The sequence below is a fragment of the Narcine bancroftii genome, chromosome 3 (assembly GCF_036971445.1).
Source record: "Narcine bancroftii isolate sNarBan1 chromosome 3, sNarBan1.hap1, whole genome shotgun sequence".
Classification (NCBI taxonomy): Eukaryota; Metazoa; Chordata; class Chondrichthyes; order Torpediniformes; family Narcinidae; genus Narcine; species Narcine bancroftii.
Window position 1 is genome coordinate 252,303,881 of NC_091471.1, and position 20,293 is coordinate 252,324,173.

Below are 20,293 nucleotides of genomic sequence, written 5' to 3' on the forward strand. Positions count from 1 at the left end.
CCCTTCATCATTTTAAATACCTCTATCAAATTCCCCCTCTATGAGAAAGGGAGTTCCAGGATTTGGCAGAGCGGGCGGCACATGCCTGGTTGTTCTGCAGAGGAGATGTCTGGGAGCCTGGAGGAGCTGTGTCGCGTGCCTGGCCTGGAGCGCGGGGCCCTGCAGCAGATGGTGGGGTCAGAGAGGGGGCCGTGCGGGGTGGGGGTCCTCTCTACTGTTACTGCTGAAGCTGACGAGCCTGTTGGACTTGTGAACTGTGTGGTGGTTCTTCTTTTCATGTCACTGGAGTTTTTAAAATCACTGAAATGTGATCTTTTACTGAATTATTAGCATTTTTTAAAACTCATTAGTAGGTGTGTTTTTATCTTTTGCTTTGTATGGAGTAAAAATGGCATCTTGTGTTGTCTGATATGTAATCACGGTTTTGTGGGTAGCATTATGGTTTCTGCAGGATGTAATTTCATTTTTAACTGTGTATTGTGTTCCGGTTTTAAATGACAATAAAGGCTACTAACTACTAAATCTATTTCCCTGAATCCTGAGGCCATGTCCCCTAATTCTGGTCTCCCCCACCAATGGAAACAACTTACCTACCTCTATCTTATCGATGCCTTTCATAATTTTATGTTTCTACAAGATCCCCTCTCATTCTCCTAAATTCCAGTGAGTATAGTCCCAGACGATTCAATCTCTCCTCAGAGACTAAACCCCTCATCTCTGAAATCAACCTCTCTGCACCAACTTGAAAGACTTTCATTACATTGAATCAGAGTAAATGAGTAAATAGTAAGAGGTACTCAGGACAGTAGCAGCTCCACATTTCTGGCTTCCAATCTCCAGTGTTGATTAAAAAGTCTCCAAAAAAAAGAGGCCAGGTTTGCCAGAGAAGGAATCCGAATGATGTCGCACCTTCGGGGAGTTGATTTGTTCTGTGGCTCCAAAGAGCATCGAGCAAAAGCAGATCTGGACTTCTGAATTGCCACAATAATCGTTGAGTCCTGTCCAGATGTGGACATGGTGCTCTGGAAATGCCAAAGCCACAGGCCTGTATCTGCACACCTGAAGCGAGCTGACGGCAGATTGGCTGCTCTTGTAGTGTTACTGCACAGAATCTACTGACATCTCCATTATCCTTGATGAAGGGATCCGGCCCGATACATTGACAATTCCTTTTCTCCTCCTGATGCTGCTTGAGTTTCTCTGGCAGGTTGTTTGTTGCTTGAAGAGACTTGCAAAAGGAGCAAGGAAGGTGGACCTCTCATGGGAGGGGGGTGGGAGGAAACAGGCCCACTCCTATCAGTGAAAGGAGCCCTACTAAATCATCTAACTTAACACTGGCACCAACAAGGGAGGCAAAAATGCAGACCAGGCAATTCCAAGTTCATTCCTAGATCCTCTTTGTTGTGCGATGTGATGTGTTTCTGGTTTGCTTGTGAGTGAGCAATGAAGTCCAGATTTTTCCCTTAGCTCCAATCTGCTGGGAAGGAGGAATCTTAACCCAGAAATGAACCCTGTACAATCTGACTTGTGCAGTTCACTCACAAAAAGTGTGCAAATGGGCCAATTTCCAGAATTTGGAGCAGACAATATTCTAATAGCAAAATGAAGAGCTGACTAATCCCTAATCATTTCAGTAATGTACCAGTTGCATCACGGTCTGGTATGGAGGTGCCAATGCACAGGTCAGGAAAAGACGACAGAGAGTTGTGAATTCAGCCAGCGCCATCACGGGCATCAGCCTTCACTCTAGGAAGGTGTTTCAAGGAAGCACCTCTATTATCAAAGACCCCCACCACCTAAGCCATGCCCTCATCATACTGCTACCATCAGGAAGGAGGTGCAGGAGCCTGAAGACAAACACCCAGCTTCTTCCCCTCCGCCATCGCACAATGAACCACAGACACGATCTCACTATTTCTCTACTGTTGCACTATTTAAAACAATGTAATTTATCACAATTTTGGCGATTGTAATGCACAATAATGTTGCCGCAAAACAACGAATCTCATGACACGTTTATGATTCTGATCCTGACTACATTACTGGCTTATTTGAATGCAGTTTAATATAGAACAGTGAGTTATGAAGTAAATCCTTGATTTGGTTACCTGTTTGAACCTGATATGGTATAACCGAGTAAGACCACAGCTAAGTTTGGGCACTCATTCTTAGCTCTGAGATCGTGACACAAGCCAAAATGAGCAGATGTTTCTGGCAGTGGCATAGATGACTGTGAAATACATAGAGAATGGACTATATTTAAATTCAGTCCTGTAACAGCTGACGTTTGCATTGGGGGAGTCAATTCTCAGCATTCCAACCTTGAAGAGTAAGAGGGAATTCTGCATACTTAACATGAATAAAAAGCAATTTCCATTCAGACTTGGAAGTGGAGTCAGGCTTTGAGGTTTCCTTGCAGAGATCCCTTGTCAGTTTGTCGCCATGCAGATGTTAGACCTGGACACTGAGCTGTGCCCATTTGCAGTATTCAGTTGTGTTGCTACATAGGATCTGATGGGCATGAGGAGGGGAAATTGCTTTCTCAAAACAGGAGAAACAGCAGGGAAAGTATTTTTGTTGGAACAAGAGCCGTAGAGACTGAAGACTACTAACTGCTTGGCCCACGTGCATTTTTACTCTGAATAGCAAACATTCAGGAGGCTTTTTTTCCCCCAAAACACAAACTCTTGCATTTTTGTCTAATACTTACCACTGTAGATTTACAGAGTCTGTAAATGTAGGTAAAGCTAAACATTTGGTTTAATGCAAGGAAACTGTTATATGGTTATATGGTTAAATGCAGAACAGAAACGGACAAACAAAATAATAAAAAATAAAGGAATGGGGAAGGAGGGAGGGGAGATAAAAGAACACAATGTTGGGTGAAAAATTACCCTGCAATTAGTGTTAGATAAATATCATTATGAATTGGTGCTGGTTTTGGCAGAATGTCGTGAAGCAATGCTGCCACAAATGAGAAAGGAAACCAAAGCTATGCAAGGTGGTGAGAGGCAAAGACGCAAATGAGTATGAGGCACGCAGGACAAACCTCCACTCTCAGGGGGTGAGCTGTGGATTACAATGTCCCAAGTACAGCGCTGTGTCAGGTGGCAAGAATCAGATCGGAGTTTTAACAAGGGAAGCCAGCAGGGCTTGCACCCTCCAATAGTTAGAAAATCTCCCAGAAACTTTCCAAGTTCAAAAGCCAAGGTAGCAAGCCCCATCTGGAGAGAACAGAAAGGATTTTCTGTGCTGTTAAGGCTCCAACTGCTTCAGTCAAGAAATGGAAGTTAATGGAAAAGAAAATCAATAAAGAGGAACACTGAGTGATATTTAAAATTTTTATTTCTAATTTTAAAAAAAATTTAGATATACAGCACGGTAACAGGCCATTTCGGCCCTCGTGTCCGTGCCACCCAATTTACACCCCATTAACCTACACCCCTGGTATGTTTTGAACAATGGGAGGAAACTGGAGCACCCGGAGGAAACCCAGGCAGACATGGGGAGAACGAACAAACTCCTTACAGGCAGCGTGCGATTCGAACCCTAGTCACTGGTGCTGTAACCACGTTTCCCTTTCTTACTGAATATTCTTTCAGTGTTGGAACCTTAACTGTGAGGTGCTTGTCTGCTAATAATTGATGGCTGAAAATTAAGTCTTTGAAGATTGAAAACTATTTTTGTACATTTATCATAATTTCTCGTCAAACTGCGTTATTCCAGCTAATACCTTTTCTCAACTTCCTGGTTCAGGTTTACCTTGGGGTCAGGTGGCCCTTCGCATGAACTCATCCACAATGCACAGGCAAATCAATCACGCTGCTTGGTCAATGGAAATGTTCAAAGTTGGTGTGGATTTCACAAATGCAACTACTGCTCTTGCTAACACCAGATGCCACAGGACAGGGAGGAAGAGGCTGGGAGCACCTGAGACAACACATCTGTGGACATGGAACTGCACAGTACTTGCTGTTAAGTTTTTATCTCAGCAGAAAATAGCCTCCTTTAGAGAGGTGATAACGGTTAGGGTATGACTGGCCATGCAAAGTCCTACTCCAGCAGTTACCTGGCAGACACAAATATGGGAGATGTTAGTTACCACTAACTGGGAATAATGCAGTTCCTCCAGCATTTCTGTGCTTTTACTACAATCGCAGGTATCTGCAGACCTTCATGTTGCTTGGTTCATCTTTTAGCATAGACCAAGTTCCAGTCACACTAACTACTTGATTCTTATTTACTAATTTTTGAAGGCTAGCCGAGATTTAAAAAAATATATCTTTGGAAGGCAAAAATAGCAAATAAAGTGGGAAAAATCTGAGTGTTCCACTTTAATGATAACTGAATGAACATGCAAGGCTCAGTTACGCAAATCAGCCATCCTGTCAATGCTGCTTCTCAAAGCAAAGTTATTAAACAGTAAATCACAGCAAATAAGCAAATACTTCTGGAAGTGCTTCCACAAATTAGATTATTGGATTAGCTCACACATTATATTTAACTAAACCCAGATTGTGTGAGAAATAAACAAATGGTTCCTAAACTTAAGCTTCCTGCATTCAACCATTTTAATTCCCCCAACCATTCCTTCTTCGTCTCATTTGTTGTCAGCATGAGGCTCAATGTATGCACATCAAATCCCTCCTGACCAGCCTTAAACTAACGGCATGAACATTGACCTCAAATTTCAGCTAAATCCCAACCTTATCTGATCCCTCTATTCTAATTTATTTTTTGTGTTTTTTTTCCCTCACTAACCTTATTTCCCCACCCTGTCTCTTCCTAATGGTTTCCCCCTCAACCTGTCTTTCCACCTCTCACATCTTTTCTCCTAATATTTTATCACCTTTGGGTCCCTCCCCATTCGTATTTGTAATTTCTCCCATTCTACATTAGTCTTGGGCTCCCACCCAAATTGTCACCTATGTGTGGATACTGCCTGACCTACTCAGCTCCTCCAGTAATTCTCAGTTTGCTCATGGTTTCAGGTTCTGCAGCTTTTGTGTTTTCTCTGTGGCGGCAGGGCTAGCTTCTAATTTTCCCACATTTTCCTGGATTCTGGAGAGATCCCAGAGGGCTGGCAAGAGAGCAGGGAGAAAGTAGCAAACCACAGGCCAGTTACTCCCACAGTGGTCATGAAAATCCATTATTGAAGCAAGAGCAGGGCGTACACAAAAATCGTCAGATGGTCAACATGAAAGGATTAAGGATGGTGTTTGGTAAATTTGCTGGCGTTCTTGGAGGATGTCACAAGGTGGATACAGAGGAACCATTACTTGTGGTGTATCTGGGAGCTGCAAGATGCATTCAATAAGTCAAAGGGAGTACCCAGGGTGCAATGGTATATTTGGGGAGGGGAGTTACGATAAAGTGGTCATTTTTGGATTGGTAGTCAGGTGTGATGCTGGGGCCTCCACTGTTTACAACTGATACCGATGCCTTGGATAAAGGGCTAGAATCTACTGTAGCTTCACTTGCTGATGGTGCAAAACAGGTAGGTCAGCAAGTGAGAAGGTCAAAAGAATGTGTGAACGTGTGAAAGAAGGTGATGAGTGCTAGAGAGTTTACCCACATTGGAGGAAAGAATGAAAAAGCAAAATCATCATTCAAATGGAAGGTAAAATGTCGCAAAACCAAATAGATCTGGGAGGTCCCATTATATGGAGCAAAGAGTCAGGCAATGCAAGCAATTAGGAAGATGAGTGGAATGCTGGCCTTCAAGGCAAGGGATAGGAAGTATAAAAGTTGTGAAGGTTGGATGCAACTTAACAGGTTACTGGTTAGAAAGAATCTATTTACACAGGAGGCAGTACAGATAAGGTCAGTTGGGTTGATTTCTGGGATGAAGCACTGAATTTAATTTTAATTTAATTTAGATATATAGCATAGTTACAGGCCCTTCTGCCATACGACCCCATGCAGCCCAAATAGAGTAAAACCCCCAATATCCGGCACTTATGGGGATTGATAGATGCTGGATAAGCAAATTTTCCATGTGCTTGAAATTATGTGTTGTGTGATTGGTGAAGTGGCGGGGGGGGGGGGGGGGGCACCAATTTTAAACTTTTGTATGTATTTTTTTTAACCTATTTATTTTCCACGATTCTTTTGCTGGTTGGTTGAGGCTGCCAGTTGCTTGAATTCCTGATAACGGGGATTTTACCTTAATCAAGCTACGACCCCAGGAGTGTTTTTGATGGCAGATGTATTTCTCCTCTTCGCCCCGTTCTCCTGTCTTCTCCCCATAAGTTTGACACACTTACTAATGAAGAACCTATCAACCTCTGCTTTAAATCTTGACAAAGCTTGACAAAGGCTGCTCAAGGGGCTGAGTGATCTCTCCTGCTATGTTGTCCCGAGTCTCTGCCCTGTGCTGCTGATCATTTGATGACCACTTATTGTTCTTTGTTCACAATGAATGCTGATGGGGCATTGGGATTCATTGACATTCCTCGTTGCTGGCCATGCATTACTGGATTGTGCACCTCTGCCCACTCAACAGATGACACTGTGATGAATTTTTATTTTCTCTGTGAACTCCAAGGACAGCTAAATATCCAGCTTTGGGCTGCTTTTAAACTCTGCATGAGCAAAGCAGCAATAGCAGGATCACTGGCGCAGGGTTTTGCCAAGAGCTGAAAATGTCACATTCCTGAAAGGTGGATTGAGCAAGTTGAAGGGTTGAATGCCAGCACCTTTCACAAAGGTGACCCCCACCCCCACATTGAAAGCAAACAGCAAACAGCAAAGTGGTGACGTTCCCTTTTTTGACCTCCCCGTGCCTCTGCCACGTCAAGATGCATTAACCCACTTAGCAGCGAAAGTGACTGCAGTGCAATCAGGCAATTATTGTACGGGGAGTTTCTGGTAGAATTCAAGCCAGAAATATAATCCAGAGTAATATAAAAATCATTTATATTTAACCCCACAAAATTGGGTCAGCACCCTCCAACAATCCCAATTTTAAACAGCTTTGCTTGATTTAATAACTAGCTTGCACAATGAGGTCTGCATATTCTTGCAAGATGCTGGACAGAGACAGATGGAGAATCCAATTGTGGGGAGAGAACAATGACCACTTACAATCAAATGCCATCCTGCCAGGCAATAGGCATCTGAGAGACTGATTTATTAATTAAAAGCTATTCCATATCTCCTTCTGGTGCTTCCTCCCCATTTCTCTACTTATTTCAAATAAAGTGATAATTGATTAAAAATCAGAGCAATGCTTCTCCTTCATTATCACGGCAGAGTTGAGCTCAACGCTCCATGGAGTTCCTCTTCTCTGCATCGAGCTCTTTGATATGAAGGGTAAGAGCAGGAATAAGGGAAGCTGTATTTCATTGCGGCCTTTACCGCCCCCCCCTCCCCCCTCAGGTATTGTGGAGTACAATCACAAGGCAAAGAGCCTTCGAAACTTTGAACTTAAATGCCATACACAAATGTGCCGGAGAAACTCAGTGGGTCACACAGCATCCACAGGAAGTAAAGGGCAACTAATGCTTTGGGCCTGAGCCCTTCGTCAGGCACTTTTGTGTATTGCACTAAACCCCTGCATCTGCAGATTTTCTTCTTTATCATGCACACCCTATGGTATCACACGTGTTAATAAAAAAACTGAGGTCCAGAGCAGGTTATGGAATTTCACTCCTGTGGCATTAACAAATGGCAACCCAGTAATTTGAGATACAGAATAAAATGAGCTCTTCATGGAACGGATGTGGGGAAAAGAAAACTAGAATGTAAATCAAATATTAAATATAAAATTAAAATTATTTGTTCACTCAGTACTGTGGAGCTGAAAGGTTTGGATGCAATGAAACCATATTGATTGGATTAGTAGTCACGGCCAAGACCCTCGTTTCCTGTGCTCTCTCCCATCTGAGATATGTGACTGGACATCTCAGAATGTGGAGCTAGGAGGCATTTTCTCTGACGTGCCACATTGTGGGGGGGGGGGGGGGGGGGGAATCACTGTAACCATTGCCAGCTCCTTAAACAAATCTCTTGTCCATTTCCCCTCACTCTCTGCACTGAAACCCATTTCCCCCGCTGAACTCCTGCTGTGTCCCCTTTCTCCCATGAAGCCTGATCCTCGAATTCCACCACTTTCCACACCTCTTGAACTTGTTCCTAATCCTTGGCATCAGAGAGAAAGCCTTGCAGGCAATGAGTGCAGTAGCTAACCCAATCAAGCCATTGGTATCACATTCAAATCTTGCTCCGCAGTATGAATATAACAAAAAAAATTAAAAATCAACAATATTTGTTTCATTTGCATAAGCCTTGTCCATTCCCCTAGCTATTAGTGGCCTCAGCTATTAAATAATGATGTTGGGTCTCTGTCATTGCCAATATAATGGCTTGATATGAGAAAAACCCCAATAGGAACACAACTCTGTTCAAAACATGGGATTCAATGGGATAAAGGGGGTTCATGTTGCAGAAAATTTTCTTGTGGTGAGCTCTCTAGGAATGCATCCTCTTTTGTAACAGACAACAATTCCGAGTTTGCACTTCCATATTATTTAAACAAATGCTGTGAATGTGCAAATTTAGCAGTAAAAAGAAAAATATAATCAGGATGAAGAGCTGGTTGATGCTGCTCACCATTGGGGTGACTCTCTTAAAGTGTCTCCTTATCCCTGCTTAGTAAGAGTCTTTACCTTTCTCAGTATATTATTAAGTATATCAGTAAGGCTTTATCTGTGAACTTGGGGGAGGAGGTTAATTATGATGGCAGTAGGGTTAGCATAGTGAATTGTACAATGCTGTTACGGTGCCAGCGACTGAGGATCGAATTTAGATTTAAATTTTGTAAGTTATGGATGCAGACTTGAATGGCAAGGCCAGCATTTGTTGGTCAGTCCTAGTTGCCTTGTTACTGGCGAGATGTGTCGGACTGTGCCAGAGGTGAGTTGATATTTAACCCTGTTGGTGTGGGCCTGAAGCTGGATGGGAATCAATTGGAAATTTTAGGGCAAGTTAGCAGCTCCATGAACATTTCCAGATAGGGACGAGCTAAAGTTCTCACCCAAAACCGCAGAGACCTAAGGATTAAAACACTTAACCTTTCAATTTAGAGTTGGACGGACATTTAAATGGCTACGAGCATCTTGGTGGCAGGAGGCAGGGTACTCATGGATGGGATGCAAAGCCTTTGCACACAGAACCGGGCAAGGAGACACAGCAAAAGTGAACATTCTTACCATCCTTGTGCACCCTCATCGCCGAAGCAGTAATATCAGTTGTCACGTTGAAATATGGGATCCATAGGTCCTAGGGAGGGAAGAAAAAAAAATGTTAGGATTTATTAAAAATTTTGGTAGCAAGACCATCCTTGAAGAAAATATTGCCTGTTTGATGAGCTCTAGTCATTCAGCAAATGGCCACGATTCTAAGTATAAATTGGTGTGTTGAGAATAAATGCATGCCAAACATATGTTTCAAGGATCTATGTTGCAAGATGGCTCAACAGGTCAATTCTTCACTCCTTAACTGAAGCAATTAATGGTCCAATAGGAGTGCTAAGATATTAAATATCATTTATAACACGTGGCCAACTTAACTACAAGGCTGTGCTTCTGCTGAAGTTGGTCTACAAGTCAATGGCATGACCGAACTAGCAGTAGGGATCTACTTAATGTGCTGGAGAAACTCAGCAGGTTCTACATCCTCAAGAGAAGGGAACGATGGTTAGACAGTAAAAACCCTGTTATCCAGAATTCAAACAAACGGTGAAAAAAAAATATAGGAAAATAAATACAGTTTAAAAATTAAAATAAATTAGAAAAAAGAAACATTTAAATAAAAGTTTAAAATTATAAAAATAACACATAAACCTTTGGTGAAGATGGGAGCAAATATTCAGGCTTTGCTCGTAGCGGGTGTTTGAATAAAGTTGTGTTTGAATATAATGGCGTCGCCTGGGATGAAGAGCTGGTTGATGCTGCTCACCATTGGGGTGACTCTCTTAAAGTGTCTCCTTATCCCTGCTTAGTAAGAGTCTTTACCTTTCTCAGTATATTATTAAGTATATCAGTAAGGCTTTATCTGTGAACTTGGGGGAGGAGGCTAATTATGACGGCAGTAGGGTTAGCATAGTGAATTGTACAATGCTGTTACGGTGCCTGCGACCGAGGATCGAATTTAGATTTAAATTTTGTAAGTTATGGGAATTACCCGATTAAAGTGAACTTTACATAATTAAGGAATACAAAACTGATTTTTTTTCAAAATACTTTACATTTTGCACCATCTTTTTTTTTAATATACTCTTTATTCTTAATACTGGTGTATTAGTCTGGCATTGAGAGAGTGAGTCTCAACCATCCAGAAAATTTGCTTATCTGGCATCTATCAATCCCAGTGGGCGGATCCAGGGGTTTTACTCTATATCATTGCCTCCTATGGACGCTGTGGGACCTGCTGGGTTTCTCCAGCATTTTTGTGTAGTCACTACTATCACAGCATCTGCAGACTTTCTTGTTTCACTCTGTATAGGGCTACTTTCAGGTTTAAAAGCTTAGCTATAATACGAACCATACGTCAAGGAGGCATAGTCAAAATGGCTTCCAAAAGTCAAGCTGAAAGCTCAGTAGGAACATCAGGGGTGGCTAACCTGCACCAAGAGCCATTTTACCTTCAGATTGGTCATTTGCTAAGGGTTGAGTGCACATGTTGTGGTTTTTCATCCACACCATTTTCAAAAGGGACCCAACTATGGTTTAAAGCTTACCTCAATTTGCTTGTCCTCAAAGACATCAGCAATGCTTGTGTTAAAGGCAGAGCCTGAGAGCATTGATGTGATGGGATAGGTCAGGTCTAACACTGTTTTAAAGACAGAATTCATGGCCTGTAAAAAGGACAGGAAAGAACAAAAATTCTTAGATGGAGAAGTTAAACCCTCAGTCAACCCTTTCATCACATGGTATGCCAAATATTACTGATGATGTTCAGTCTTGCACTGAACTACAAGGCTTGAGTGCAATCATAAGACCAGGCAAGTGTGAGGACATGCATTTCAGGCTAGATTGAAAACTTGGCTAAATGGTGCACTAACAACCACCTCTCACTCGATGTCACCAAAACCAAGGAGCTGATTGTAAACTTCAGGAAAGGAAAATGAGAGGTGTATAATCTCAGGATCAGATGTGAAGAGGGTGAGCAAATTTAAATTCCTGGGAGTCACCATTTCGGAGGAACTTTCTTGGACTATGCACACTAATGTCATCAGGAAGAAAACACGTCAGTGTCTCTACTTCCTTAGCAGTTTGCAGAGGTTAACGGAAACCTTGGCAAATTTCTATAGGATCTATAGGTGTGTAGTGGAAAGTGTGCTGACCGGCTGCATCACAGCCTGGTATGGGAGCACCAATGCCTCTGAGTGGAAAGCCCTGCAAAGGGTAGTGGACACAGCCCAGGACATCACAGACAAAACTCTCCTCACCATCAACGGGAACACAGTACATACAATTTGGGCATGTGAGAAAGTGAAAAAGTTTTGGGAAGATCTAAATCAGGTATTAAATAAAATCACAAAAAGCAACATACCAAAAAATCCAGAGATCTTTCTTCTAAGTAATATAAGAAGTAAAGAATTAGGCCTCAAACTGGATGAAGCGCAAAATAGATTTATTATGATAGCCTTAGCTGTAGCACAAAAATGTATAATGTCAACTTGGAAATCAGAAGAGAGCCTGAGAATACAGCAATGGTACATAGAAATGAATAAATGTATTCCATTGGAAAATTTATTTAAGAAATAATTTATAATTTAAGAAATAAAGTCACATTATTTGAACAAATTTAGGAACCATACATGGAACGCAACAGAGAGGGCTTACCACGGACCTCCACCCCTAAAATGATAGAATGAGAAGAAGACGAAATGAACTGACCCAGTGTGTAAAAGTAGATGACACAATTTTCTTGTTTATTTTCATTGTTTAATGGGTTTATTGTATTGTATATGTTGAACGTTTAATGGGTTTGGAGGGGCGTGGGAAGGGGGAGAAAAAAGGGGAGAAAATGCCGCTGTGTATACTCAAGAGGGAAATGTTTGTGTGTATTTGGTTAATATGGTTCAGTGTGAAAAATTAAAAAAAAAACATCTATGGGGAATGCTGCCATTGGAGAGCAGCGGCAATCATCAAGGATCCGCCCCACCAGCGGACACGCTCAGTTCTCGCTGCTGCCATCAGGAAAGAGGCGTAGGGAGCCACAAGACTTGCACTGCCAGGTTGAGGAACAGTGGCTCCCCCTCCTCCATCAGACTCCTCAACGACAGTCTCATTTAAGGACCTTTACTTTGGACATTATTTGAACATCGTTTTTTTGGGTTCTGTATTGCACTGTTTGTTTACATTTTTTTCTCTTATACATGTCACTTTTTCTTTTTCTGGAGTACAGGTAATAGCTTCCTGTCACCAACAAATTCTGCCTGACCTGAAGGAAAAAGAACCTCAGGATTGTCATGTATATGTACTCTGACAAATACACAGGAATTTGAACTTGATGTGGGAGGGCGTACCTGTAGGTAAGCAGCAAGAACCTGAGAAATGTTGATGTACAGAGGGACCTCGGGGTGCAAGTTCATAGCACCCTAAAATAGTGACCAGTGGAGAGTGAGAGAAGAAGGCATTCTTGCCTTCATAGGCAGGGGCAATGCGTGTAAGAGCTGGGGCATCATGTTGCATTGGTAGGGTCTCACATTGAAGATTGTGTGCAGTTCTGGTCATCACGGTATAAAGAGTGCAGAAGAGATTCACCAAAATGTAGCCTGGAATAGAGTGGGTATTTACATGGAGAAGATATAATCATATGACAATTACAGCATAGAAACAGCCCTTCTAGTCAATGCCAAACACTTACTCCCACCTAACCCCATTGACCTACACTCAACCCTTAACCCTCTATTCCTTTCCCATCCATATACATATACAATTTCCCCTTAAATGCTAATATTGAGCCTGTCATTCTTTCTTTCTATCTTTCTGGGAGATAAACTGTCGGAGGCGGGTGTGGAGCCAGACAAGAGCAAGGTGAAAGCAACTTTAGAGGTGCCCAGACCCTCTGACAAAAAAGATATTGAGAGTGCTGGGATTGTTCTCACTAGGCTGCAGAAGACTGAGGGGCCACCTCACACAGGCTTATAAAATTATGAGGGGCTGAGATAGGGTAGGAATGTATGTTCCTTCATTTATTTTGACAATTGAGGTTAAATGATAAAAGTTTCACAGCTTTGACCAAGCACTCACAGTTGCCCACTCCCTCGCCCTCTGTTTTGTCCGCACTGCGCTCCGCTCTTCTGCATACAATGCTCCAATAAATGACCCAATGGATGTTCCACCGATTATATCGACTGGGATTCCAATCTCCTCCATGGCCTTCATCACACCCACGTGTGAACATCCCCTGTGCGAGAAAAAGGGAAAAAGAGAATGAGAGAGAGTGAGAGGAAGAGATGGGGAGCGGTAAGAGGTGGAGTTGGAAAGGATAAGGATGACAGTGGCAAAACAGGGATCCGTTGAGGAGAGTGGTGAGGGAGGAGAAAAAGGGCAGATGGCAGAGTGGTGTGCGGAGACACAGAGGCGGAGAGAAGAGGACAGTTGACGAGGGTATGGGAGGGAGTTGAAGGGGTGTCAGGAAAGAGAAATGGCAGCAGAAACGGGGTATGGAGAGATGAAGGGTGGGTGGGGAGAGGAGGCAGGGCGGGTGGGGAGAGACAAAGATATTGGAAGGGGAAAACGCCATATCACCATCTGGCCGCCAACAAGCAGCATCTCAGGAAGTACCTACTCGCTGGGGTCCCGCGACCCTCATCTACTCCCCGGGGTCCCATCTTTAAACTCACCTACTTCTATTTCCCGTGCTACCTTTAAACCTTCTGGGATCACTGGAAATATTCTACTGTGTAACATTTAAATTTTACATTTCATTTTCAGCACGGTAGAAGTTGATTCTGGCCATGTAAACCTATGCCGCCAATTACACCCAAATTAACCTACAACCCCCGTACATTTTGAACAGTGGGAGGAAACACTTGCAGACATGGAGAACATACAAAATTCTTACAGACAGCGGCGAATTCTAACCAGGATCACTGGTGCTGTAAAAGTGTCGCGCTAACTGTGCTGCCCATTTCTTTTTAGAGAAAGCATAATTTAAATGCGTGTTGGCAGCAGTAATAGGATCACATCTGACCACCGAGTCCTGGCACCAGTACTCAGCATTCCAGATTAACAGAGGTCATTTTTAAATTAAACCAGTCAATGCCTAAAACACTTAGTAGGCCAGCCAGGAATTCTGAGAAAAAGAATCAATGTTTCAATATTTCAGGTCATTGCCCTTCTGTTAGAAATGAATTCTCTCCCCACGGATGCTGCACACATTGCTCAGTGTTTCCAGCATTTTAGTTCAGATTCCCAGCATGCCCAGTTTTCAAGCGTTTGTTCAATTTCATCTTTGCGAAGATTAGATAGAATCAAAGAGGAAGGCCTAACCACGGGAGAAGTCCGCGCGATCGGCAGATAGCCACATGGACCAGCTGTGGGAAGGCACATGCCACCGTTCCCAACAGTCTGTGCTCAGCTTGGATGATGTTCAGTTACCTGGCTCCTCCGCCCCCCAATACCAGAGCAATCGTGTTCCCAGTCAGGATCCGGGCCAGTCGGGAGAAGTCACTGTGTCGGTCTGCGGGTTTCTGGAACACTTTGTCATATAGCTCTGTCTACAAAATGAAAATTACTTCAATTCCAGCTCAAATCCCACGTTCCAAGAGTGCTCAGACAGCACCCAGGTCCTTGATCCACTTACCCAGCAGCTTTCTTTCATCAAATCAGGGATCCAGCTCTCACTCAACCTGCTTCCCAGGAGCCCATAACATTCCCTCTCACCACCATACCAGCTTCTCATTCCTAACAACCCTCCCCCACCCCTACAGGATGCCCTCATCTGCATTCCCACATCTGTGGTCCTCGCCCATTCCAAGACATCCACCCCAACCATGACCCCAGTCCCACACACAAAGCCCCATTAACCTCAGCCTAACACCAGTCGCTTGCTGGTGATATGCTTCCAACTCACCACACCCGCTGGTATTCCCCCACCCCTCAGCCCCCAGATACTCATCTCTCACCCCACAGACCCCTAACTCACAATCCCCACTCCTCACAGCCACCGAAGCTTGCCCCCCAACATTCCCTCCCCCACCATCGCACACCCCATCCCCCACAGCCATCGATGCCCTTCCCCTCCCCTCCTGAGCCACATGGTAGTATTTTGTGGAGTGACCACATGTTGGGCCAGTACATGATGCTGTGGACAACGTTACCAATTTTTGAAGACTCCTGCGCGAGAAGATCCTTCGTGGACACCTGATGTGAAAGTGGTCGGAGCACCAGCTCCTCATGTTCAACCATTCCACAGTGCGGGAAGGACTGGGACCATCCTCCTTGTGCAAGAGCACGAGCTGCTTCAGTGCTCGCACTGCTGTGTTCTCCAACATCTGTTCCAGCTGCAGGGAGACAACACAGATACATGAGGTTCCCTGGCGCAGAGGAGGAAACCTGACAGTTGTGGTGAGATTTGCTCAATTCAATGGATGGGGAAATTTAAAAAAAAACACAGAATGTACGGAGTATCAAGAGTTAATAAGAACTCAGATTTTAATCTCTGAATAAAGACTGAACATTTTGTATTTCCAATTAGCTCTTCATACAAGTAAAAACACAATGATAGAGAAACTCAGCAGGTCAAAATATATGATATATAAAAAAGATAAAGATACATAACAAATCTTACCTTGATAAAACATTGGTTAAGCATCTTTATCTTTGCTATACACTGTATATATTTTGACCTGCTGGGTTTCTCCAGCATTGTGCTTTCACTTCAATCACGGTGTCTGCAAACTTTAGTGTTTTACTCCTCTCGGCTCTTCATATAATACCTAAAATTTCATGTTTGTTCTTATCCCTTTTGATTTTATTTGTTCAAAATGAAAATCCTGAGGTTTAATTTACCTCTTTTGATGGAGCTCTTAGTTACTCCCCAAACAACTTTGTTGGCAAATGCTTTGGGCTGTTTCCCCATGTTAAAGATTTTTGCAAAGCACGGTTGGTGTAGCAGTTAGTGCAAAGCCTTTACAGCACTAGAGATCAGGATCGGGGTTCGAATCCCGCACTTGTACGTTCTTCCTGTGTCTGCGTGGGTTTTCCCCTGGGGCTCCGGTTTCCTCCCACCATTCGAAACATACAGGGGATGTAGGTTAATTGGGTGTAAATTGGGCACCTCGGATTCGTAGGCTGAAATGATCTGTTTCTGTGCTGTATATGTAAATTTAAATTTAAAAGCTCCAACATTGGAGGCATTTGGCTTCTATAGTTTGTTTGTTCAATGTCTTCACATGAACTTTAATGCTGAACGAGAAAGGCACTCCTAGACGCCTTATTAATTTTCTGGAACACCTGCAGTCTGAAGTGAACTGCAGGTATTATTTGAACAATAGGCTAATGAATAGGACATCACTGTAGTGGCGTTGCAAGTTCTGCCTCTACTTACCACACTTCCGGTAAGCTGTCTAAACTTGTGTGAAGAAATGGAGATTTGGAGTTTGGGTCGATTGTGTGTAAACAACCAATGCCGGACATTCTTCAGACCAGTAAAATGATTCAGTCTATCTAAAAAACACTGCAGCATTTTTTGTGTTTTTACTACATCACAGCATCTGCAGACTTTAGTATTTCATGGAAATATTAAGCATCCAAGGTCCTTTTTATTTGTGTGATGTGATTTGCATTTATATGGCACCTTTTATGCCCCTCACAATATCCCAAAGGATGTGTTGCAGGATGCAGCCTTTTACAATACATATTTAACATAATTGGAAGATGCGGGTGTTGGTAGGGAGGTGAGCAGGTGTTCTGCCCAAATCAAGATCAGAAAGAATGGTCGACATTGAGGTGGAACCCTTCATCAAGGTTGTGACTTCTTCTCCCACCGATGCTGCTTGACCTCCGAGTTCCTTCGGCAGATAGCACCTGATGCCTCGTGGGTGTCTTAAAATTAGGAAGTGGTTGTACCCTGCCTGAACCCCTGCATTTATCCATTTCTCACTTGGGTCATGACGCTTTCAGGCATGAAGCTTCCCAAACTGTCAGCTGACTCCGACAACAAGCATGTACCGTATATTGCCTGCTTTCCATACTTTTGTTGCATTATGGAACATTACAGCACCGCACAGGCCCTTCAGCCCATGATGTTCTGCCAACTTATATTAAAAAAAACCTGAACCCTTCCTACTTCACACCCCTCGATTTTTCTTTCTGCTCAAATGCCCCTAATGTTTCATCCTCCACCACCACCCCCTGGCAAAGAATTTCAGGTATCCGCTACTCTCTTGTGTAAAAAAAAATGTACTCCTGTTGTCTCCTCTAAACTTTTCTCCCTGTGCTGTTATGAAAATGGCATTTGAGAGGCTTCACTCAAAATGTAACCCTTTTCACAAAAGAAAAATGATGCCTGTAAAAATCACTGTGGAGAAGAGGGCATTCAAAGCAGATCGTGCCTGTTCCTTTTGGTAGCCATGCTAAGACCAGCAAAGATTTTTCCCCGATTGCCTATCTTTATTGACATTTTACGTTGAATCGGACCCCAGCTCTGTAGTGAAGCATTCTTATCAAAGTTACCTTGGATGTGGTTTGTGGCCATTATAGTGCTTTAGTTTCTTTTATTGCCTGCCTACTTTTTACTCTCACCTTGAAGAAGGGCTCAGGCCTTTAATTAACATTACTAAAAACAAATCCAGGAATTATTTATAACTTTTATTTCCTTGCTTGATTTTAAACTATGCAGAGAAAGTGCTGCAAAACAGCTAGGCCAATTTAAATGCATCTCACTGGCTGCTGGATGTTTTAAGTCTGAGGATGTGAGGCAAGGAAGCTCCTCAAACTAGGTGCTAGAAAGGCAAAGGAAGAGGCAAAAGGAACACGACTGTCTTCCCTCCATCGAGGACATCTACAAGAGGTAGTGTCTTAAGAAAGCAGCCTCTATCCTCAAGGACCCCACCGCCCAGGCCATGCCCTCTTCGCTCTGCTACCATTGGGGAAAAGGGTACAGGAGCCTGAAGTCGGCACTCAGCAGCACAAGGACAGCTTCTTCCCCTCTACCTAAATGAGCTAGGAACTGCAAATACTGCCTTCCTTTGACTTTTTCTTGCATTAGGTTTTTAAAAATTTATTTTGTAAGGTGGTTATATAAATGCCTGCACTGTGATGCTGCCCCAAAACAACAAATTTCATGACATGTTAATGAGAATAAATTCTGATTCTGAAGGCAATAATGCCACACAGACATTTTCAATCCTTACTGTGGGATTTCAGAGCTATTGATGCAGATGCAGGAAGAGATGTCTTTCAATGGCTACATTTGGTCGGCAAACCCACAACCAGCTGGAGGTCAGTGGAAAGCCCTCCGAGGGGAAAGGAATAATCACTGCCAAATGATGCAGAGATTGGGAAAGATAGGATTTAGAGGGAGAAGACCCTACAGGAAAAGAGACCACGGCAATGGTCTAGGGAGAAGCTCAGTGGCTGAAGGACTCACATCAGACCGCAGGCTGTTGGAGAACTGGCTCGTGGAAAGTAGGATTTGTGAGGGTGCCGATGCTGAGCAGGGCATTTTGGTTTGGATTCGGGGGTATGGGAGGAAAGAAGGAGGGTGACTCAGATGCCGGGAGTTCAGGGCCATTGCTGGAACGGACAGGAGGACCTGCGGCTGCGAAGGTTATAGGAGGTGGTGGTATTGGGGGAGGTGCTGGGATCCACGGGCACTCAATGGCTCTAAAGGGACTGCCTTTTGCTTCTATTTGTCTTCTTGGACCAGTGGTTACACTTTGTATTCCTTTCTGGGCAAACAAAAGTAAACAAACTTTATATATTATGTGAAAGCCAAAAGTCGCTGTAAAAACACTTCTGCAAGTCTCACAACATCCATAGGAGGCAAAGACCGACATTTCAGGCCTGAGCCCTTCTTCAAGGTGAGAGTAAAAAGTAGGCAGGCAATAAAAGAAACTAAAGCACTATAATGGCCACAAACCACATCCAAGGTAACTTTGATAAGAATGCTTCATTACAGAGCTGGGGTCCGATTCAACGTAAAATGTCAATAAAAAGATAGGCAAGGCTGTAGGAAATGGCCATTCTGTTCAAGTCATTATCAGTATCTGAAAAGTTTTACAGACAGAGTAACATGGACAACAATGTCGGTTTTCAATCCTTGTTGCTGGAAGTTCAAACTGACCATGATTGTTTAAAAAAACATTTCAAATCGTGACAGTGCTCCCACTGTTGGATGAAGTGACAGACCTCACTAAACACTAGCCATTTACCTCTGAAAGGTTCTTATCCCTGAATTACACAGTCCTAAATTGCCCAATTATGGTGAAAATAACAGCATGAGGGCCTGATCAATACACAAAGGGCTGGAGGAACTTAACAGCTCAGGCAGTGTCCAGGGATAGAAACAGGCAGTCAGGCATTTGGGTGGTGGGGGGGGGGGGGGGGGGGGGCGGGGAGGTGGTTCTTGCCTGAGAATTCGACCGCCTGCTTCTTTCCCTGACCTGCTGAGATCCTCCAGCACTTTGTGTATCGATCCAGTATCTGTAGACTTTGTTTACCGGCATCATGGCCAGATAGCTGGCCACCTCCCATTGCTGGCCACCTCCCACTGGCCACACTGCTGGTCACCTCCCACTGGCCATACTGCTGCGTTTTCAACAGCTTGAGAAAATGCCAAAAAAAAGCAAATACAAAGCATCTGGAAAGAAAATGTACAGAAAAGCAAAGTTGTTAAAGGACTTAACAATTTGCATCACACATTGCAGTCCTGGGGAATAAAGGCATGCAAGTCAGCCAAGCTCAGTCTCACCCACAGCGTGACAGGAGGAAGGGTGCCCACGATACTAAGACATGATGAAGTTGATAATTCTGCCGTCTACGTGTTGCTAGCCAATTTGACCCAAGATTTTCGAGAATTAGCTTATTTTAAATATACATCACACTTATTTTTATAATGGTGAACATAATACATTTTTTTGTTACTTTTCAGAAGGCTGTTTAATAACAGTGTTCAGTTCATGGTCAAAAAGAGTTTCTCAGAAGTGCAAACTAAAGCTATCTTAACAGTAATACTCCAGTCTGCAAAATTTACTGGAAAGATGTATACTGGTTAGTCACCGGGGCCCCGGTTAAGGCACGGGGCTCTGGTTAATGTACCAGGGCCCTGGCTA

The 20,293-nt window shown here is 43.3% G+C and overlaps 1 protein-coding gene across 13 annotated transcripts in view; it reads right to left on the minus strand.

Annotated features, from left to right (window-relative positions):
* pnpla6 (patatin-like phospholipase domain containing 6) overlaps positions 1-20,293 on the minus strand; it is a 197,409-nt gene that overhangs the window by 46,167 nt on the left and 130,949 nt on the right. For all 13 annotated transcript variants that reach the window (XM_069927599.1, XM_069927607.1, XM_069927608.1 and 10 more), the window contains 5 exons: positions 15,338-15,520; positions 14,616-14,734; positions 13,263-13,419; positions 10,742-10,858; positions 9,213-9,282 (listed from right to left, as the gene is read on the minus strand). In XM_069927599.1, coding sequence (XP_069783700.1) covers positions 9,213-9,282; positions 10,742-10,858; positions 13,263-13,419; positions 14,616-14,734; positions 15,338-15,520 — 646 coding nt within the window. The remainder of the gene's footprint in view (positions 1-9,212; positions 9,283-10,741; positions 10,859-13,262; positions 13,420-14,615; positions 14,735-15,337; positions 15,521-20,293) is intronic.